General features: G+C 54.4%; 1 protein-coding gene across 1 annotated transcript; it reads left to right on the plus strand.

Annotated features, from left to right (window-relative positions):
* The first annotated feature begins 312 nt into the window (after nucleotides 1–312).
* Nucleotides 313–21,464, plus strand: NYNRIN (NYN domain and retroviral integrase containing). The gene is made up of 9 exons (XM_068964108.1): nucleotides 313–380; nucleotides 522–736; nucleotides 9,331–9,983; nucleotides 10,100–11,593; nucleotides 12,481–12,611; nucleotides 12,744–12,840; nucleotides 15,274–15,375; nucleotides 15,587–15,688; nucleotides 16,849–21,464. The coding sequence occupies exons 2-9, from the start codon at nucleotides 539–541 to the stop codon at nucleotides 19,697–19,699; spliced, it is 5,628 nt and encodes a 1,875-aa protein (XP_068820209.1). The 5' UTR covers nucleotides 313–380; nucleotides 522–538; the 3' UTR covers nucleotides 19,700–21,464.
* Nucleotides 21,465–22,184: the final 720 nt, after the last annotated feature.

Genomic DNA, 22,184 nt, shown 5'->3' on the forward strand with positions numbered 1-22,184 from the left:
CCCTTCCTTCCTCTCCCTCCCCCTGGGGAAAGGGGGATGTGGAAGGAAATTAACTTTGACCCCCGGATTCTGGCTCTGAGCCCGAGACTTGAGTGGAAGGCAGAGGTTTTCAGGACCCCCGGCCCCGCCCGTCCCTCTCCCCCTTCCCCCGCCCCGCCGCCTCCCTCCGCGCCCCTTTAAGCTCCCGGGCAGACACAGCTAAAGTTCATCCTGGAGGGGCTGGCGCGGCGGTGAAGCGGGGGAGGGTGGGGGCGGAGGGAAGGGCGGCGGGAGCCCGATCCGTCCCACCCCCGTTGCAACCCCTGGCAGGAAGAGATTGTCGCGGGAGCCGCCGCCGAAAGGCTCGGAGCTCCGGGGGAAGGGCGCCCGAGCCGCGGCGGGTGGGTGCGCGAGCCGGGGGTGGGGTGTGTGTGTCGGGGGGACCCAGGCCGAGGCGGGGGCGCGCCGCCCGGAGGAGGGGGCGTGGCCTAGGCGCCTCCGGCCCGGGGACGCCGGTGACACTGTCGGCTCCCTTCTTCCAGGGGCGGGCGGGGCAGCCATGCTCCTGTCCGGGGGCGACCCTCCGGCGCAGGAATGGTTCATGGTGCAGACCAAGTCGAAGCCCCGGGTGCAGCGGCAGCGGCAGCAAGTGCAGCGCATCTTCAGGGTCAAGCTGAACGCTTTCCAGAGCCGCCCGGACACCCCCTACTTCTGGCTGCAGCTCGAGGGACCCAGGGAGAACATGGGCAAAGCCAAGGTAAACAGCGTCTGGCCTCTTATCACTTCCAGCCAGACCTTTCTCCCGCCCTTCGCCCCCCTTCCCTCCCCCCCCCCCACTCGGGGAGGGAAGGGTCCCCAGAGGCCCCCCGACCTGGACTGGGCAGTATGGCGGGCAGGTACTGGGCCATTCCCTGCCGCTCCACTTCTGCAGCTTTGGGTCCTTCCCTCTGGTTCCTTCTTTCTCTTCTGCCCCACCCCTCTCTTGCGTGTCACTTCAGTCCCTCAAGTGTGTTGAGAAAGGCTCTGCGTTGTGTGTCCCCCCAGGAGCCTTCTCTGGCCAGGGGCCCGCATTTACAGCCTGTTCCTCCATCGGGGGAGCAACTTAAGGTCTGGTATTTCTGTGGTCTGTGCAGCGTATCTCTTTGTTCTCCACCCAGAGGCTGGAAGGCCCAGGTCTCTGCCTTCATGTAAGTCTCCTTAAATCCTGGGCTGCGTCTCACAGCCTGAGCGCTGGGACTGGAGGGGCCATTAGAAACTCCGCTAGAGAAATGCTGGCATTTTACAGATGAGGTATTGGGGACTGGAGAGCGTCAGGGGCCTCCTGGGATACTTAGGGTTGGGAAGGTGGGGGTGGCAGGGGCTCTGGGCTCAGTGCCCCACACTCTTGATGCCCTAGGCGTCCTCTTGCAGGGGCTCAGGGGCAGGGGTGCAGCTGCTCTGGAAGGTAGCAGGCTTTGGGGATGGGTGGGAATCCTCTGGGAGGAGGGCTGTGGGCTTCAGATGAAAGGGCCTGCTGTGTGGGGCTGGATGCTGGGCAGGCCAGGTCACCGTGTGCCTCTCTCGCGTTTGCTCTAGCTTCTCTCACCCGCTTCTCCTCCACTTGGGCCTCTCAGGTTCCCTCTGATCCCCAGTCATGGCCAAGGTCTCCCTCTTCCCCCAGATTCCCTTATCTTATCTTTTCCTGGTAGGAATACTACAGCCTCCCTCAGTCCCAGACCACCCTTCTCCCCCATGCACCCCACCCCACCCCAACACACTCCCCTTCCCCAGCTAGGTCTCTACCAGTATCCTAATTGGTCAAGGCCATGGGTGGGGGAGGCCCAGAACACGCTGGCCAGTGGACAGGCAGGCTAGAAAGTTCCTGCCTCAGCCCCTCCGCTGAGCTGCTTCGTCAGCAGTTTGTCCAGTTCTGACAGAGGTGCTGGGGGAGGGGAGGGGTGCCTGCCCACATAGCAGATGTGCAGGAGCCCTGGAGATGCAGGCTTTTCAGTAGCTGGGATAGGCGGGTTAGCCCGAGGAGCCTTCGGGTTCTTTGAGGGTCTTAATCTTTTTGTTAATTTGAAAGACACCCGCTCACCCTTTTGTGAAACTGGGGGTGTCTAGCTCCCCTGACCCCTACTTACATCCTTCATCAGCTTCTCCAGCCTCAGCTACTCCTCCTCCCACCGCTGCCTCAGGGTCCCTGGGGCCACTGACTTTCCCTCACACCCCAGGCCCTGCTAGTGCAGCCAGTGGCTTTCTCCAATCCCCCCCATCCCGCCCCATCCTTTCACCTCTTTCCCACCTGTTTTCCTCTGGAGAAAAGCACAGTTTAAGATGGAAACAGCATGAGGGGTTTTGGGTAACTCCCTCCCTTATTGTAAAGAATGAGCAGAAAGAAGAGATGAGTAGAGCTTTGGAGCGGGAGGGCAGGGAACGTGGGGAGGGTGAGGTTTTGTTCCAGAAGTAGGAGATCTGGGCTCAATTTGCTGTCACCAAGTTAACTGCTGGGACAGACAGGTGTGGTGGAAAGAGCTGGAGATTGGGGTTTGCTACCTTCTAACTGGCTGACCTGGGTCAAATCACTGACCTTCTCTTGAGCTTATTTCCTCATCTAGAAAACAATGTAGTAATACTCACTTCATGGAAGAGTTGTTAAGAGTCAGCTGAAATAATGCATGCTGACTTTTGCCAGTGTGGAGAGTTATAGGGTAGAGATGTCAGTAAGTATTGTGGTTAACAAGCTGTGTAACTTTGAATGAGTTCTTTTCCCTCTCTGAGTCTGTCTCCTTGTTTGTGAAGTGAGAGGCTTGGATGAAATGCTTTCTAAGGTTCAGCGATCTGATGCAGGAAAATTTCCCACGTATAAGGATGTCTTGAGCAGCTGATTAGTGGCTCAGCGGTAAAGAATGTGCTTGCAATTTGGAAGACCTGGGTTCAGTCCCTGGGTTTGGGAACATCCCCTGGAGGAGGAAATGGCAATCCACCCAAGTATTCTTGCCTGGAAAATTGCATGGACAGAGGAACCTGGCGGGTTACAGTCCACGGGGTCGCAAAGAGTTGGACATAACTGAGCACACAAGAAGAAGGAAGTCTCGGGGTTTCCATGTAGAGGTGCTGTGGCTGACCCCCATCCCAGCTGTAAGGACACAGAACCATGCACCTTGATAGTGAGTTGATACACACAGCCAGCTGGCAGAGAGAGCTCAGTGAGACTGAAGCTTGTGGCATGGAGAAGGGGTGATGGATGTCCTGTCTGTGAGGGAAGAAGGGGTCAAGAAGGGTACGGGCTTCTTTGGAGAAGAGCTCAGGTGTGTTTTCCTATTACATGCACCGGTTTTCTAGGAAATCTCTGTAGAACTCGAAAGTACCTTGAAGTAGTTTTATTGTGGTGGGATTTAAAAAATAATGAAGGCATTGCTGGAAATCACATTCCTCGGCAGCAAAAACAAGCCCTGGGGAGGCGTGACCTTTCTGAGGGGAAATCAGCAAGTAGAAAGGAGAGTTTTTAGTTAATGATCAGAGTCTCTCAGAGATAAGCCCTGCTCAGCTTTTCTGTCCTCCTTGACAACGGTGTGAAGAAGGATTGGGTGCTGAGAGGACAGGTGACAGTTCGATTCTACTCTTTTTGGAGATGATGGAACAAGGTGAGGGGGAGCTCGAGATTGAGATGGGGAGCCGTGGGACAGGGTGTGGTTTGCTGACTCTGGGCTTGGCTCTCAGGTGCAAGTTGGCCTGTTCCTGCCCCACACGGACTGTGAGCAGTGCCACGAAAGCTGGTAGTGGCCAGGGGTGTGCTGAAACTGGCTCCTGCTGACCCATTGTTGAAAAGTCTTGAAGTTTTTGAGTCGGTGGAGTCCTATTCATAGTTTGAAATCAGCCAGGATGGGAGTAGTTACACCGCAGAAATTGGAAAATGCTACAGATCAGGACTGCCCTCCCCACAACTGGCTCCCCACAACTTACCAGCACACATAATTGTGTTGTGAGCACCTGATCCTTCTCCTTTAATTATTTGTTTTCATTTATTTTTTAAAAAAGATGCTTGCGCATATATTTATCTCTCTTCCTCTCGAGCTTCCCTCCCACGTCCTACCCATTCAACCCTTCTGGGTCATCACAGAGCACAGAGCTAAGCTCCCTGTGCAGGACAGTAACTTCCCACTAGCTATCTATTTTACACATGGTAGTGTATATATGTCAATGTACTCTCTCAATTCCTCCCACCCTGCATACGTGTAGCTGATTCATGTTGTTGTACAGCAGCAATGACATTGTAAAGCAGTTATGCTCCAATTTTAAAAAGATGCTTATTTACATTTATTTTTATTTAGTTTTTGGCTTTGCGGCATGTGGGATCTTAGTTCCCTGGCCAGGGATTGAACCCGTGCCTCCTGTAAAGGAAGCAAGGATTCTTAACCACTGAACTGCCAGGAAGTCCCTCCTTTATTTTGAACTTAATTTTTCTTTATCAAAGTAATACATAATTTAAAAGTCCAGTAATTTTTTTTAAAATCCACAGTATAATGCAGTGATTCCCTGCCTTGTCCTGCCAACTCCCTCTTCTGTGCTCTTCCTTGTAGAAAATACCTGTTCTGGAATTTATACATCTCCACATTCCTAAAAAACATGTAGATCCTGTATCTTTCAATTAATTTTAGATACCTTTTTACTTCCTATTATTATAGGTGAGGGCTTCCCTGATAGCTCAGTTGGTAAAGAATCCGCCTACAATGCAGAGACCCTGGTTCGATTCCTGGGTGGGGAAGATCCCCTGGAGAAGGGATAGGCTACCCATTCCAGGATTCTTAAGCCTTCCCTGGTGGCTCAGAGGTTAAAAGTGTCTGCCTGCGATGTGGGAGACCTGGGTTCGATCCCTGGGTCGGGAGGATCCCCTGGAGAGGGAAATGGCACCCCACTCCAGTACTCTTGCCTGGAGAAACCCGTGGACGGAGGAGCCTGGTGGGCTACAGTCCACGGGGTCCCAAAGAGTCAGACACGACCGACTGACTTCACTTTCACTTTCCAGTATTCTTGGGCTTCCCTTGTGGCTCAGTTGGTAAAAAAATCTGCCTACAATGCAAGAGACCTGGGTTCAATCCCTGAGTTGGGAAGATCCCCTGGAGAAGGGAAAGGCTACCCACCCCAGTATTCTGGCCTGGAGAATGCCATGGACTGTATAGTCCGTGGATCGCAAAGAGTCAGACACGACTGAGCGACTTTCACTTTCATTATAGGTGAGGATTTAGGTCCTTTATATTGCCATCCCTTTTGTCTTCCCAATATAACTATATTTCATTTTCTGTTAAATCTGTATTTATTATTCGCAACATTATGCCCATGCAAATATCACTCACATCTAAACATTGAAGTGTACTATGATTGGGTTTTCTATCTTACTTTTCAATTTTTCTGAGGTAAAGAGCTCACACCTTACCTGTTTGTTTGTTTTCCTTTGAACCCATTGCTAATTCTTATAAGTTTCAGTAGCTGCTCACGACAGTTTTCTGCAAGAATAAGGCTTTGATTTCAAGGTGGCCTGTTACAGATTTTTTCCTGGGGGCACCCTTCTTTCTGTCTGGTCAGGCTTGCGTGGCTATCATCCTGAGACTCCTGTTTGCTGTCATTCTTGGCACCCTTTTGCTCTTTTCTTTGTTAAACACCTTGTTTCCTGAACGCTGTGCCTTTGTCTTGGGTTGGTGGAGCACGTCTGTCAGTAGCGTCATTAAGTTAGAAAGATGGTGCTGTGCTAAAGATCATGCTGATAACTGAGGTCAGCCTTCCTGTTTCTGGAATTCCACTCTTCAGCCTGAACTAGTTGCCCTCTATGCCTCCCAGAACAATGCTTGAACATAGTAGATGCTCAGTAGTGATTTCTTGAATGGATGAATACATTCTGAACTTTCTCTCCACAATCATTCTGGAGATTGTCTTTGCTTTTTTTCTGAGTTAGGTCTCCTTTCTTGGTTTTTCCTTTCTTGATTTGCTGGAAAATACTCTTCAGTAACTTCCTGAGAAAGGCTTTAGAGGAGGTAGATTCTTGGGGTTGCATATCTGAGTATCTCCATTGAATATCTGAAGGTCACTTGATTGACAGTTTGGCTGGTATTGAATTATACATGGAAGACTATTTTCCTTCAGAAGTGAGAAGGCATTAATCTATTGAGTTCTTGCTTTGGGGACATCTGAATCTATTCTTGGTCCCTGGTCCTTTGATGTGAAGTGTTTTTTTTCTCTCTGGAAGTTTGTAGTTTCCCCCACTCTTCTAAGATGCCCCAGAGAGACCCTTTTGTGTGGGCATCGGACTTCATCCATTGTTGGTTACTATGGCTGAATCTCTGAATGAGAAGGATGAGTTTCTCTGCACTCAGTGCTCACTGTAGACCTCACTGTTGGCCTTCCTTTCTTCCTCCATGATTTTGTATGGTACCCACACTCTCAAGTACACTGATCAGCTTCTGCAGAACAAACTTCAGTGGGTAGGGTGGTACTTGCTCAGCCTTTGTGTAGTGGGGTCGGTAGGCTCCCAGATCTAACTGCTCCTCAAACAACTTTATCTTAGTCCACCTTTAATTTAATTTAATTTTTTTTTTAATGTACTTGGCTGCACTGGTTCTTAGTTGCAGCTTGTGGGATCATCAGTCTTTAGTTGTGGTACATGAACTCTTAGTTGAAGCATGTGGGATCTAGTTCCCTGACCAGGAATTAAACCCGGGCCCCCTGCATTGGGAGCATGGAGTCTTAGCCACTAGACCACTAAATCCACTTTTTAAAAAATGTTCTCCTTCACTCCTAATTCTGGAGTTTTTTGGGTGCTCCTTCAGTCCTAATTCTAGAGTTTTTTGGTGCTGCCATTTTTTTTTTTTTAACTTTTTGAGTATTCTGCAGTGTAATTGGTGTGCTTCTGGAAAGCAGACAATGAATGGTAACTGACTTATGAGAAAGAAGAATCCTACGTCAGGACTGATAAAGTATACAGCAGTAGTAAGCTGTCTGGTGGTATTATTTTTATTTAACTTACACATTGACCGATGACTCACAGGACACGGGGTAATATATTTTAACAAATACACAAGATTTTTCTGTGTACTTCATTCCTGCATCTTCTCTACTTCTCCTCTTGGAGAAAAAGGTCTGGGTAGGCTTAAAGCAGGAAAATTGCTCCAGATATTTTCTGGATGTAAAGGTCTGGGTGGGCTTAAAGCAGGAAAATTGCTCCAGATATTTTCTGGATGTAAAGGTCTGGGTGGGCTTAAAGCAGGAAAATTGCTCCAGATATTTTCTGGATGTGAACGCCTTTTTCCTTATCTGTTTTTTCTCTAATGTGCCATTGGCTTCCTTAGTGGCTCCGTGGTAAAGAATCCGCCTGCCACTGCAAGAGATGCAAGAGCCTCGGGTTCTCTCCCTGGGTCAGGGAGCTCCCCTGGAGTAGGAAATCACAACCCATTCTAGTACTCTTGCCTGGAAAATTCCATGAACAGAGGAGCCTGATGGGCTACAGTCCATGGGGTCCCAAAGCGTTGGACACAACTGAATGACTGAGAACACACACTCATATAGACAGCATCATGGTTAAGACCTCAGACTTTGGAGTCAGAGTGCCTGAGTGTCCCAGCCTCTGTCTGTGACCTCAGACATCTGTCTTTTCTTGCTCACCTAAAATGGGGAGGATAGTAATTTCCATATAGGTCTGAGAGAGGAATCAACGAGTCAATGTATGTAAAGAGCCTGGCACCTAGCAAGGACTCAGTAAATATCAGTTCAGGTTTATTATTTTGAAAGTCACCTCATTTCCAATATACATTTAAATTTTATTTCTTTCCTTACTGGATGTGCTGTGAGCAGACTGTTCTCTAGTTGCGGCGAGTGGGGGCTAATCTCTGTTTGCAGTGCGTGGGCTTCCCGTTGCAGCTGCTTCTCTTCTCTTGTTCTCACGGGCTCTGGGTGTGCCAGCTTCAGTAGTTGAGGTTCCTGGTCTCTAGGCCACCAGCTCAATAGGTGTGGCACATAGACTTAGCTGATCCGTGGCACGTGGGATCTTCCCATGACCTGGGCCAGGTGGAAGAGGTAAGCTCAGACCTGAGCAACCTCGCTCACCCACCACCTGGCAAGGGTGAATCTGACCAGGTGGAATAACTCTTATAGGTCTGAATACCATGATCCCCATGTGATCTTTGGGATGGCTGTTGGAGATCCAAAATGGAGCCTTTGTTCCTTATGGATCTGTCAGGGGAAGGCAGGAGGAGGGGTGACTATCACTGACACAGGGGTGAGGAGGTGCTTGAGGATGAATGCAGTCATCAGGGTTGGCCGATTAAGAGGCAATTCCCATGGTTCCTTGGAGCCCATGGGGTCATGCTGGTGGAACTCAATCAGAGAGTAGAAGAACCCAACCTCTTCCATCCCAACGGAATGGGAGACTCTAAAGGCTGAGTGTGTGAGCCCTGGAAACATGAGGGCCTGGTGCCCAGACAGCCAGAGGCCTCCCTTCCGGCTCAACCATTGTATATATCTGTGGGGATCCCTTGGATACCAGACCAGGGACTTATCTTCTCCTCTGTCCCCTCTGGGCAACAGTTACCATGGTTACAGTTACAGGTTGTGGCAGAGACCTTCTGCAGGGGGATTAACCAGAATCTCACAGGATTACCCCGTAGTCACTGTGTAGTCAACCCGCGGAGGTGGGAAGAGCTCTGGTTTCAGAGTCAGACAGATGGCAGCTGTGGTCTTCACCTAGTCACCCGCTGACTGTGTGTCCCTGGGTCAGCGGTATGGCCTTTCTGAGCCTGAAAAATGGGAGGAGACTGTACCAGGCTCAAGCTAAGCACTTCCTTTGTATTAACTCACTGAAACTTCATGATAGCCTAATGAGGGGGAAACCATTATCCCCATTTTACAGATGAGGAAACCGAGGCACAGGGAGAGTTAATAGCTTGGAGGGTCCTCAGTAATGTGCCCTCTCCTCCCCTCAGCTAGTTCCCAATTCTAGAATGCCAGGGTAGGCCTGGCCCTTGGGAGTGTCTCGTTTAATCCAGTTTTTACAGGTGAGGAGACAGAGCCTCTGAGAAGGTGATAAATTTTTCACAGTACCCCTAACGTATTGAGGTCAGGTTGGAACTAGAACCAGAACCCTTGACTCCAAGCCCAGGTACTCCCCTCCCCCATCTGTCAAAGCTCCCAGGAAAGAGATGAGAGTGTGAGGAGGCAGGACCAGGGAGAGAGGGCTGGGTCCTGGGCAGGGGTTGGGGTGGGGGGAATGGGTCATTTGGCTTATGGTGAGCAGGGGGAGCGCACGTGCTTAGTGAGGGGAGTGAGCCCCAGTGACGGGCCGCTAACAGCTGACTTCCTTTGTGTTCTCCCCACCGGCTGCAGGAGTATCTGAAGGGCCTGTGCAACCCGGAGCTATGGAAGGAGGTCCGCTACCCGGCGGCTCTGCACTGTGCCTTCCTTGGGGCCCAGGGCCTCTTCCTGGACTGCCTGTGCTGGAGCACCCTGGCCTACCTGGTGCCCGGCCCCCCGGGCTCCCTGATGGTGGGCGGGCTGACCGAGTCTTTCATCATGACCCAGAACTGGCTGGAGGAGCTGGTGGGGCGGCTGCGCTGGGGCCCGGCCCCTTTGCTCACTCCCCGTGGCATCTGGGAAGCCGAGGTGACCCGGGCCTTTGGGGCCCTGGTCTGGATCCGTGGTGACCAGTACGCTGGGGACCTGCTGCAGCTGCCCCCGGCGGTCCAGGAGCTGCTGCTGAGCCTGGTGCGGGATGCCGCTGGCAAGGAGGACATCATCCAGTGGCTCAGCCGCATCGGCACCTCCGACTCCCGCTCAGATCCTGAGCTCCTGATCTGTCCAACCCACCAGCAAAAGGAAGGCCCACCCATGGTGGCCGTGGGGGACGGTCCTGGCCCCTTTGTGGAGATGGGGAGCCCCGAAAATTCAAAGAGATTAACCAGCCTGGGAGCCACAGGGGCCGTAATCTCGGGTACCCCAGGCCCAAACACCCAGCAGGAGACAGCAAACCAGCTGGTCCGGTAAGTTCTGGAGAATCAGTTTGGTTTCTCTCCTGTTTCTGTGCCCCAACCCCAGGGAAAGAGTTTGGGACCTAACTCACCTTCCCACCTTTCCAACAAACTCGGGTTTCCTCCAGGGTCACATCCAACAACCAAGGTGGTGTGGACTGTTCTCGAGAGGAAGGGTCAGTGCAAGCCAGCAGCAGCCAGGACCCCGTGGATCACACCCAAGCCTCGTCTCAGCAGAGGCAGGTCCGGAGAGGGGAAGACAAGCTCCCGCTCCAGCCTCCAGTATCAGCCCTGAGTGTGTGCTCACCCTGGAAGGCCTGGACCCCAGGGCCAACCTTTGCACCCATGTGGCCAGGGGCTATTGCTGCTACCTTCTGGAGGATCAATGAACTGCATTCTCTTCACCTGGCCTGGCTCCTGTCCCAGGCATGCTTCAGTTTCCCTTTCTGGCAGAGGCCACTGGGCCCCATTCAGTTCAAGCTGCCAGGGCAGAATCCTTTGCCCTTAAATCTGGGATGGAAACAGAAGGAGCTGGTTCCTCTGCCCAGTGTGGAAAGCCCAGACTGTACACCAGACGGCGGGCCGGGAGGAGAGGCAGCCCTACAGAACTGCCCAGGGCCAGAGCCCCCCAAAAAAGTCGTGAGTTTACTGGTGGTCTCAGGAGGCTCAGGGGTAAAGGATAAGTCTATCCCAGGACTTCCACAGATAGGGCCACCTTTGACCTCTACACCGCAGCTCCAAGCCAGAAGTGAGCTGGGGGATCAAGGAAGTGTGCAGTGGGATTGTAAGGGACCAGAAGAGGGGCCCGATGCAGCGCCGCCCACTGGGCAAGGGGTGCCTGCTGCTCAAGGGGGGCTGACAGCTCCGTCGGGACCTGACTCGAAGACAGTGCCTGAAACTCTCAAAGTGCCCATGGCTGCCGCAATGCCCACAGCTCAAACCCTACCCACAAGTCCAGCGCTGCCTGCAGCCCCCAAAGTGCCTGAAACCCAGATGATGGTGGCAGCCCATGGAGAACGTGCAGCCTTCGAAGTGCCTTCAGTTCCAGCAAAGCCGGCAGCTCAAGTGGTGCCCACAGCACCAAAGGCCGCAGCTCCCCATACTCCCGCAGCTCAGAAAAGACAGGCAGCCAAAACGTCGCCTACAGGTCCCCAGACACCCAGAGCCCAGCCTGGGCCTGCCCCTAAAACCGGACCTACAGCTCCCAAAGTCCCTGCCGCCCCCCAAACTTCCAGAACTCCGAAAACGCCAGCGGCTCAGAAGGTGCCCGCAGGTCCGGGGTCCACCCTGGATGCAGGCAAACTCGTGAGTGAGGGCCAGCCTCCGTCAAGGGGCAGTGCTTCCTTCCTGAAGGGCCAGGGGCAGCCTGGAAGTCAGGGGCCACAGTGCAGTGGCGCCTTGGCTCCCAGTAGCAAGCGCCAGCCTCAGGTGGAGGGGCTCCTGGGGGCTGGGGAGGGGACCCCAAGGCAGCCGACTCGCCACCCACAGGCAAGCAACACAGTGACCAGCTTCCAGAGGTACCATGAGGCCCTGAATACACCCTTCGAGCTGGACCTGTCAGAAGAACCTGGGAACCCGGAGTTGCGGCGGGTGGTCATTGATGGCAGCAGCGTGGCCATGGTGTGAGTAGCCATGGGCCTGGGGTGGACTGGGACTGCCGGGGAGCTCAGGCACGGCGTCCCTGGGGCTTCCTTTCTCGATCTCTGTATATGGGTGCCATGGGGTTCAAGTGGGGGAAAGAGGGGAGGGACAGGCACATGTTGAGCAGCTACCGCGTGCTGGGCGGTGCTTGCGGAATCACCATAGCAGCCTTCGCAGGTGGATTTCTGTTCTCCTCCCTTGATAGAGGCAGAAACAGGCTCAGAGAAGTGATGGATCTTGCCCAAGCTCCCAGAGCCAGTAAGGGGCCCCGCCGGCCTTTGGGTTCAGCTCTGCCCAGGCCCACAATCTTTCCCTTTCAGCCTGCCTCACACAGCAGGGGGCCTGTAAACCCCAGTTTTCAAATGCCCAGCCGCGCCCTTAAGGCCCAGCACCGGTCTCAGTGAGGATTTTCCTCACTGCGCCAACCTGTAGCGATCAGCTCCCTGCACAGCACTTCCTGCTGTATACATATGTCAGCATAAGGATGTGCAAGGTGTCTTCATTTGCCCGCCTGGTGGAATCTGTGCTGAGAACATTGCCAGCACATGATCATGGTCAGCAAATGTTTGTTTGCTTCCAGCGCTGAACTGAGCTCTTTGGTTGTAGAGGTTGCCCTCTTCCTTTTGCCCTGGAGGCCCCTACACACACACACACGCACACACACAGCAGGTGAGTGGACCCGGTGCTCACTATTTGATGAGGGAGGGAAGGGAGAAGGCACGGTTGGTGCTGATGCTGGTGCCCTGGCATTTCTGATGCCCTGTGCTGTCCTGGGCTGGTTCTGAGGGAGGGGTGGAGAGGCAGGGCCATTCCTAGGGCAGAAAATTGCTCCCTCCCTGGTCCCCCTAACCCCTAACCCCACCTCCAGGCACGGTCTCCAGCACTTCTTCTCCTGCCGGGGCATTGCCATGGCAGTGCAGTATTTCTGGAACCGAGGACACCGAGAGGTCACGGTGTTTATACCCACCTGGCAGCTGAAGAAGAACCGGAGGGTGAGAGGTGAGCTGTGCCTGCCCCCCGGCCCCTCCAGTGTCACCACGCCTTCCTTTTCCTTGTCTTTCTGTTCCCATCTTAGCCTTTTCCTGTTAGCGCTTCCTCTGACCATCACTGTCTTCTGCCTTTCATTTCCAGAGAGCCACTTTCTGACAAAGCTACACTCCCTCAAGATGCTTTCAATCACCCCCTCGCAGCTCGAGAACGGCAAGAAGATTACCACCTACGACTACAGGTGTGTGGCTTTGCATGCCTTGTGGGGCCCCGGGCTTGGGCTGCACTGATGTGTGAGGCAGAGTCTCGCTTCATCTGCTCTGGGGAGATGGAGGCGAACATGTCAGAGGGTCTTGTCAGAGAGGGAAGTGTGGTGCATTGGCCCTCTGTAAGCAGAGGTAGGAACACAGAGGAAAGGGCTCCAAGATGGTTCTATTCAAGCCCAGGGACTGTTCCTGAATTTGGGACTCTGCAATCCCATTTCTCTGAGTTAATAGGCTTTCCTCCCCCATCAGCTGTGGGCTGAAACCCTCTACTGTCTTTGGATGGCATAGCCCATCCTGGTGACTCCTGGTGCTTCAAGCAAGCTGCTTCCCCCAGAAGCTGATTTGGGTGCCAGTTTGGGTTGAAGCTCAGGTTTTCTCAAGGAATTGCTGCAGTCTTTTCCTCCCACTGCCCTGTCTCTGGGAGGAGGTGTGTGTGTGGCTGGAGCCCTGGCTCTGAAAATGGAGCCCGACTGCCCCTGCCGCCTAGCTAAAGGCTGAATGACTCCCTGTCTGTCAATCCTCAGCACACACTCAGCGTGACTGCTGGTCCAGTGTGCACAGGGGATGCTGTGATGCTGCCTCTGCTGGGGGCAGAGAAGGCCCTCCCAGCTCACTGGCCCTGGGCTGGAGTTGATGCCTAGCAGGCACAGGTCTTGGCTTCACTTAGACACCTCCCACGCCAGGCAGGGAGAAGTTTGGTTCCTCCCTAAGACATAGTATCCACTCAGCCTTCAGGGTTGGGTAGGGCAGCTCAAGCATCCTTCCTTCAATAGCATAGACCCTAAGCATGCAGCTTAGACCCTGTATAAGGTCTTTAAAGTGAAAGTGAAAGTGAAATCGCTCAGTTGTGCCCAACTCTTTGGGACCCCATGGACAGTAGCCTGCACCAAGCTCCTCCGTCCATGGGATTTTCCAGGCAAGAGTCCTGGAGTGGGTTGCCATTTCCTTCTCCAGGGAATCTTCCTGACCCAGGGATCGAACCCGGTTCTCCCACATTGTAGGCAGACGCTTTACCTTCTGAGCCACCAGGGAAGACTCTAAAGTGTTAGTTTAGCTGCTCAGTTTTGCCTGACTCTGTGATCCCATGGTCTGTCCATAGGGTAAGAATTCTGGAGTGGGTAGCTATTCCCTTTTCCAGGGGATCTTCCCAACCCAGGGATCGAACCCAGGTCTCCTGCATTGCACACAGATTCTGCTGCTATTGCTATGTCGCTTCAGTCGTGTCTGACTCTGTGCGACCCTGTAGACGGCAGCCCACCAGGCTCCCCCGTCCCTGGGAGTCTCCAGGCAAGAATACTGGAGTGGATTGCCATTTCCTTCTCTAATGCAGGAAAGTAAAAAGTGAAAGTGAAGCGCTCAGTCATGTCCAACTTTTAGCGACTCCATGGACTGCAGCCTACCAGGCTCCTCCATCCATGAGATTTTCCAGGCAAGAGTACTGGAGTGGGGTGCATTCTAGTGCCTTTTAATTCAGGCCTGGGTTTGAGGGAAGACAGCTTTTCTGTGGGGCTTCCCAGGTGGCGCTAGTGGTAAAGAACCTGCTTGCCAATGCAGGAGACTTAAGAGACACGGGTTTGATCCCTGGGTCGGGAAGATCCCCTGGAGGAGAGCATGGCAATCCACTCCCAGTATTCTTGCCATGGGAGATCCCATGGACAGAGGAACCTGGCTGGCCCCAGTCCATAGGGTTGCACAGTATCGGACAAGACAAGCAACTTAGCGACTGCAGAAGGGCCCTCTGCTGGGCACTTGTGGAATTGCACGGTCGGGGCTGCTGGAATTGCTCACTGCCGCAAATGCTGAGAAGTAGGTAGCCTTTGCTTTCTTTCCTGGTCACAGCCCTCTTTCAAGGAGAAGTGATCCTTGGAAAAATGGATTTGTTTACTCAGGTAGGTGTGTGGTTGGCATGTACATGAATGTTGTCAGTTGGTGAAGAATAATCATGGAGTATTGGATATTAATATCTGCTGTGTAGCAGGCACTGAGCTAGACACTTAAGCGTATTGTCTCATTCAGTTTAATTCTCACAGCAGTCAAGGGTAGGTATCTTATGTTGGATCGACAGGTATGGAAACCGAAGCAATAAAGAGGTATGTGTGGATGTGGATAAGGCATGGGTTTCTGTGTGTGTGTCTCAGCATGTGTATGGAATGCCTATGTGTAAAATAGAGGGCTTTGTTTGCATAGACAGTTGGGGGATGTGCATCCAGGTTGCCTTTCCGGGGGCTCGTGCTCCTCCAGCTAGCTGCAGAGACGAGGATGGGCTCTCAAGCCCTGGCTCCCTGACTATCAAGGGTGGTGTTTTTGTCCTACACTTCTCAACAGGAAGCTACAAGTTCAGTTTCTCAGAGGACTGGGGAGGTGAGAGGCTGGGTACTGGGTCCATAGTGACCCCCCCCTCCCCGCAGGTTCATGGTCAAGCTGGCGGAAGAGACAGATGGCATCATCGTCACCAATGAGCAGCTCCACGTCCTGATGAATAATTCCAAGAAACTGATGGTCAAAGATCGGTGAGGTGGCTTCCATGGGATTGGGCTGTTCCTCCCCTGTGGGTGCCAGACAGCCCCTGGCAGGGGAGGGTTGGAGGCAAGGAGAGGGGCCTTGGAGCAGTGCTCACCAGCCCCTGCTGGGAGGATGTATTGGTCTCTGCTCCAGCTGGCAACAGGGTGTGGATGGGTCAAGGGCTCCGCAGTGACCTTCCTTCCTCTGTCCCGGGCCCAGCCTGCTGCCCTTCACCTTTGCGGGGAATCTCTTCATGGTGCCCGATGACCCCCTGGGCCGTGATGGCCCCACCCTGGATGAGTTTCTGAAGAAGCCAAACAGGTAATGGGCTGGACCTCCCCAACCCCCTGCCACCTCCCAGCTCCTCCTGGGACTTTCCGGAAGCTTCCCCTTGGTGCTAGCCAACATTTGTTTAGTGCTTAATAGTGAGCAGGGTGATTTGACTTTTTCAGGTCTTTGTACTTCCACCCACATCTGCGCATCCATAAACTAATTACAGTATGGTTTTACCGTTTCACAGTCTTGCACGCGTGCTTTAGCACTGTACGTATCCTTCCACAGCTGGCATCTGTCCCCATGTTTGATTGTTTTTCCCAGGCACGTGCCGTGTTAGTTCCTGTGTCTGGCTTTAACGTCCATTCCCTATTCCATTGCATGAGTGCCCGACAGGTTTACAGGGTTGATGGGAGGCCGTTTGACAGTTTCTGCGTTATGCTGTGGGCACCCGTGCTGCGGTGAACCACCTCATTCTTGTTTCATTGCATGCAGAGGGTGCTATGTCTGGAGTATATACCAAGAGGGATTTTTTCCACGTGTCTTTCCCCCTTTGACCCTCACAGCTTGAGTTAGACACATGTGACCACTATCCTTGTTTTACAGATGACGGATCTGAGACTCAAGTACTTTCCTCAGGTCACTGTGCTGGTGCCGGCAGAACTGATTTGCAGTAACTCAGTTCCTCTGGCTTCCACCCACTCGGAGCCTCCCAGTTCCCTGGGCCCAGCAGGGGACTGTGGTTAGCACCTTCTGGGCAGGGCACTGCTTCCTGTGTCAGGTCCCCCAGTCCCGTTTCCCCATTTTGAAGAAAAGTGCTGTGGCCGAGGTCTGTGTGCTGTGCCTCCTAGGCCCCTTGTCAGGCCCCCTTCCCTCTCTTGAGCTCCCCTGGCTTGCTCACCCTTGAGTCTGTTTGGAAGGACCGATCATCTAATTCTGATCAAACCATTGGCTTAAAACTACTCGGAAATGTCACTTGGTCAATGAGGTTTTGATTAAATAAGCCTTCAAAGCCCAGATGAATATCTGACGTTGCGGTTTAGTGGATGCTGGGGCTGGAGGGAGTATCTGTGGGCAGGTCGTGCTGTGTGGGAGGCTGGCCTGGCCTCAGGGCCACTCAGCCATTTGGTTTCGCCTCAGGTGGCCTCTCAGGCAGGCTGTCCCGCACCTCCTCCATCAGACCCTTCTGCTCTGCTGTTTTGGTGTAGGTTGGACACTGACATTGGCAACTTCCTGAAGGTGTGGAAGACCCTTCCTCCCAGCTCGGCCAGCATCTCTGAGCTGAGGGACAACATGGACCCTGGCCCCCCGGAGAGTCTGCAGAATGTGGAAGAAGTCAGGGAGGAGCAGGAGGAGGAGGAGAGACAGGACGAGGAGCAGGAGATGCAGAAGCCGGCTGAGGAGGAGGAGGAGGACCTGGACTCTTCGCTGATGTCTGTGTTCAGGGCTGAGTGCCCTTCCCTCTCAGAGGAAATCCTCCGGTGCCTCAGCCTCCACGACCCCCAGGACGAGGCCCTGGACATTGATCTCCAGCCGGCGGTGGCCTCTCCCTCACTGGGTATCCCCTGGGATGGAAAGGCTCCCTGCCAGCAGGTCCTTGCCCAGCTGGCCCAGCTGACCATCCCCAGCAATTTCACCGCCCTCTCCTTCTTTATGGGGTTCACGGACTCCCACCGGGACGTCATCCCCGACTATGAAGCCCTTGTGGCGCCCTTGCACAGCCTGCTCAAGCAGAAGCCGGACTGGCGGTGGGAGCTGGACCATGAGAAGGCCTTCCTGGCCCTGAAGCGAGCCCTGGTGTCCGCCCTCTGCCTGTCGGTCCCCAACCCCCAGCTGCCCTTCCACCTGGAGGTGACGGTGAGCCAAGTGGCCCTGACGGCCGTTGTGTACCAGGAGCACTCGGGGAGGAAGCACCCTGTAGCCTATACCTCAAAACCCCTCCTCCCCGACGAGGACAGCGAGGGCCCGCAGTCAGGGGGAGACAGCCCCTACGCCGTGGCCTGGGCCCTCAAGCATTTCTCCCGCTACATTGGGGACACCCCCGTGGTCCTGGACCTTTTCTATGCCTCCCGGACCTCTGTGGACCCTGAGGCGTGGGACGGCCGCAGGGTTGCCAAAGCGTGGTTGATCAGATGGGCCCTCCTGGTACAGGACAAGGGCAAGAGAGCGCTGGAACTGACCCTTCTGCAGGGCCTGCTGGGGAAGAACCGGCTGCTGACTCCCACGGCTTGCATGCCTCGGCTTTTCCAGGTTCTGCCTCCTTTTTCCGACCTGTCCACTTTTGTCTGCATCCACATGTCGGGGTACTGCTTTTATCGGGAGGATGAGTGGTGTGCTGGCTTCGGTCTCTATGTGCTGTCTCCCACCAGCGCCCCTGTCTCCCTCTCCTTCTCCTGCTCCCCTTACACCCCGACCTATGCCCACCTGGCGGCCGTGGCCTGTGGCCTGGAGCGCTTCGGCCAGTCCCACATGCCCATTGTTTTCCTCACGCACTGCAACTGGATCTTCAGCCTCCTCTGGGAGCTCCTGCCCCTTTGGAGAGCTCGGGGCTTCCTCTCTTCCGACGGGACCCCACTACCTCACCCAAGCCTGCTCTCCTACATCACAGACCTCACCTCTGGCCTCTCATCCCTCCCGTTCATCTATCGAACCTCCTACCGGGGCTCCCTGTTTGCTGTGACGGTGGACACCCTAGCCAAGGAGGGTGCCCAGGGGGGCGATCAGTGTTGGAATTTGCCAAATGACGTGCCGGCCCCCATAGTGACTCCCCGTACCGTATGCAAGAGGCCCGACTTGCTGGCGTTGCAGCGGAGCGACGGCACCCTGGCCGACATCATGGCCAAGCTGCAGGCCGGGCAGAAGGTATCCAGCTCCTCACCCTTCAGTTCTGCCTTTAGCTCCCTCAGCCTCGACAAGGAGAGCGGCCTGCTCATGTTCAAGGGAGACAAGAGGCCCAGGGTCTGGGTGGTCCCGCGGCAGCTCCGGAGGGACCTGATTTTCGCCGTGCACGATGGCCCCATGGGGGCCCACCAGAGGCCCGAGGAGACCTACAGGAAGCTGCGCTTGCTGGGGTGGTGGCCCGGGGTGCAGGAGCACGTGAGGCATTACTGCAGGAGCTGCTTGTTCTGCATCCCCCGCAACCTCCTAGGCAGTGAGGCGAAGGTCATCGAGTCTCTGTGGCCCCCCAGGTCCACTGCCCCCTGGTCCAACCTGCAGATCGAGGTGGTGGGCCCGGTCACCGTCAGCGAGGAGGGCCACAAGCATGTGCTGATCGTGGCCGACCCCAACACCAGGTGGGTGGAGGCGTTCCCGCTGAAGCCTTACACGCACACGGCTGTGGCCCAGCTGCTGCTTCAGCATGTGTTCGCCAGGTGGGGCATTCCCGTGAGGCTGGAGGCTGCCCAGGGCCCCCAATTTGCCCGCCACGTCCTGGTGAGCTGTGGGCTGGCCCTGGGAGTTCATGTGGCCTCCCCGAGCAGGGACCTCCAGTTCCCTTGCCTGACGAGCTCCGGGGCCTACTGGGAATTCAAGAGGGCCCTCAAGGAGTTCATCTTCTTGCATGGCAAGAAGTGGGCGGCTTCCCTGCCCTTGCTGCACCTGGCCTTCAGGGCCTCCTCCAGCCAGGCCTCGCCCTTCCGTATCCTGACAGGGGCTGAGGAGAGGCTGACCGAGCCCCTTTGGTGGGAGATGAGCAGTGCGAACATTGAAGGGCTCAAGATGGATTTATTCCTGCTACAGCTCACGAGGGAGCTGCTGGAGCTCCACTGGAGGCTGGCCGAGAAGACAAGCGAAAAGGCCGAGAATAGGCGTTTCAAGCGTGAGAGGCAGGAGAAGGAGTGGAACGTGGGGGACCAGGTCCTCGTGCTGTCCCTCCCCAGGAATGGCAGCAGTGCCAAGTGGGTGGGTCCCTTCTATATTGGGGACCGGCTAAGCCCGTCCCTCTACAGGGTCTGGGGCTTCCCCACCCCGGAGAAGCTTGGGTGCATCTATCCCAGCAGTCTGATGAAGCCCTTTGCCCAGAGTGTCACCCCGCTGTCCTTCAAGGTCTTGGAGCAGTGAGCTGGAGCAGTGGGGGGACCCCCCCAGGTCCTGGGCTGCCGCTGCTAGGTCTCCCCCTGCCCCAGGCATGCTCTCACCGCCTCCCCACCCCTACCCCCGGGACTCTTCACTGTGCCTTTTGCAGAGAAGTTACTTCACAAAGCTTTGCTGAACTGCCTTGAACTGGGGACCAGCGTCCCTATGAAACATCCCCAGTATGGGGTACTGGGAGGATCTGCTGAAGGCTGTCAGATGTTGGCCTCTGGCAATTCTACCTGGGGGAGCAGAGTTCCTTTCCTGAGGCAGGCCAAGTTCAATGTCTCTCCCCGAGTGAGAATGTACACGTACACACGCACAGCTCAGAATCTTACTCCTGGCTGTCCTTACCATGAAATGGTGTGGCTCTGGACCTCAGAATTGAAACCACATTCCCCTGTCAAACAGAAACCCCAGATACGGGCTCCTCCCCGTCTGTCCATTTGGGGAACCTTTGCCCTTGAAGCCGTAACAGCTGAGACAAATCCATGCAGGCTAAGGAGAGGCACCCATCCTCGGTCTCATGGACCGCTTTCTTAGGCCAGGCTAGGCCTGGCCATCGATCAAGGAAGGACTGGCAGTCCTGGGCCCTGAGGCTTAGAGCTGGGGTGGGAGGATGGCCAGCCAGGTGGGCACATCCTGCCTGTCGGCTCTGGAAGGGCAAGGGGGAGAGAGTCAGCCTACCTCATTTGACTCCAGCCAATGGAGACACTCCCTGACCCTGTCTTTAAGGACATGGACCCTACAGGAGTCAAGGATCTCGATGCCAAGTGTGGCATCTCTACCTGAAGAGCTGCTTTGACTAGACCAAGGGGCCCAGGCCTCTGTTTCGGGTTGGCGGGGGGTCACTGAAATGAGCGGTCTGGCACAGCGTGGTGCTGGCGTGGCTCTTCACTCCAGCCCCACCCCGAAACCCACAGCCGCCTCCTCCCACCGCCCCTGTGCGCTGCATCCCCAGACCCTACAGAGTGTGGCTGCTTGGTCTGGGTTCTCCCATCCCGCCCCAGTCCCCTCGATTTGCCTTCTGTGTAGAGACAATCCTGGCCCTCCCCTGGCACCCCCAGCCACTCTCTGCAAAGATCAGTCTGCGTTTCCCACAGGTGTGTGCCTTCACTCGCCCTCTGAATTGCTGCTGCTGCCAACAGAGAGGGTTCGAGGTGGAGGCCAGCACTGTGTCACTCTGGCTGAGCCTCTATGTCGTTTAACTTCTCCAAAGCTGAGCCGGTCTCCTTGTCTAGCTCATGTTGCCAAAACACTTGATATCGCTATAGCCAGAGTAGAACTTGCCATCAAGTCCAATTTGCTTGTTTTACAGCCAAAGGAAGAGGCCCAGAAAGGGGAAGTTGACTTGCCCAAAGTCACACAGAGTTGGTGGCTGAGCTGGGACCAGGATTAAGCTTCTTAGTTCTCCGTTCACCGTAGATGGGGGTTCAAGTGAGAGAAGCTCTTAAAATCCTGTACCCATCTTCCATCCAACTCCCCATCTCCCAAATCTTGTAGACAAACTACTTAGGTATTGCCCTTAAACCATTTCTAGCGGTTAATTCTGTCCAGGAAAGAACGATTGGGTGACAGCTGAGACACTGAGAGGTGAGCCGTGGGGTTTTTAGCAAATACCTCCTTCCCCCTCCTCCTCCCGCTGCATGTCCCCCTCCTCTTCCCTTCCTCGTCCTCCCTCTGATGGTCTGCTCGACCTCGTTCTCCCTCCCCAGTGCTGCACCCCTCCCCCTTTAACCACATTTATAATACTATACCTGTTTATGACCTTTTTTTTTTCCATTTGATTTGTCAATAAATGGATCAAAATGGAGCTAATGTTCAAGTTTTTGTTAGTTTAACTTTAGACTCAATTATGGGCTTTCTGGTGGCTCAGATGGTAAAGAATCCACTTGCAATGCAGGAGACCTGGGTGGAGAAGATCCCCTGGAGAAGGAAATGGTAGCCCACTCCAGTGTTCTTGCCTGGAAAATTCCACGGACAGAGGAGCCTAGCAGGCTACAGTCCATGGGGTCACCAAGAGTCGGACACAACTGAGCAGGTGGGAATGAAGATGAATGAAGGCTGGTGTAAGAATGGCATCCATGCTGAAACAACTTGGTTGTGTCGGGAACACAATAGAACTAGGTCTGAATGCTGACTCCATGGCTGCCACCTGTGTGGTCCTCTCCTGAAGTCTTGGTCTCCCCATCTGTCTAGGGCAGGCTAACAATTCCTAAATTTCAGATGGTGCAAGGATCTTATGAAATAATCCATGCAAAGAGGCTCCTGTGGTGCGGGGTATGGAGTAAGCCTTCATCACTGGGATAGACTGCATGTTTGTGTCCCCTGAGATTTATAAGTTGAAATCTCATCCCTTAGTGGGATGGTATTAAGGTGTGGGGCTTTGAGGAGGTAATAAGGTTTAGATAAAGTAATGAGAGTGGAGCCCCCAAGATGAGATTAGTGTCCTTGTAAGAAGAGAGAGAAATTG

Source organism: Capricornis sumatraensis, chromosome 2, assembly GCF_032405125.1.
Source record: "Capricornis sumatraensis isolate serow.1 chromosome 2, serow.2, whole genome shotgun sequence".
NCBI classification, from domain to species: domain Eukaryota; kingdom Metazoa; phylum Chordata; class Mammalia; order Artiodactyla; family Bovidae; genus Capricornis; species Capricornis sumatraensis.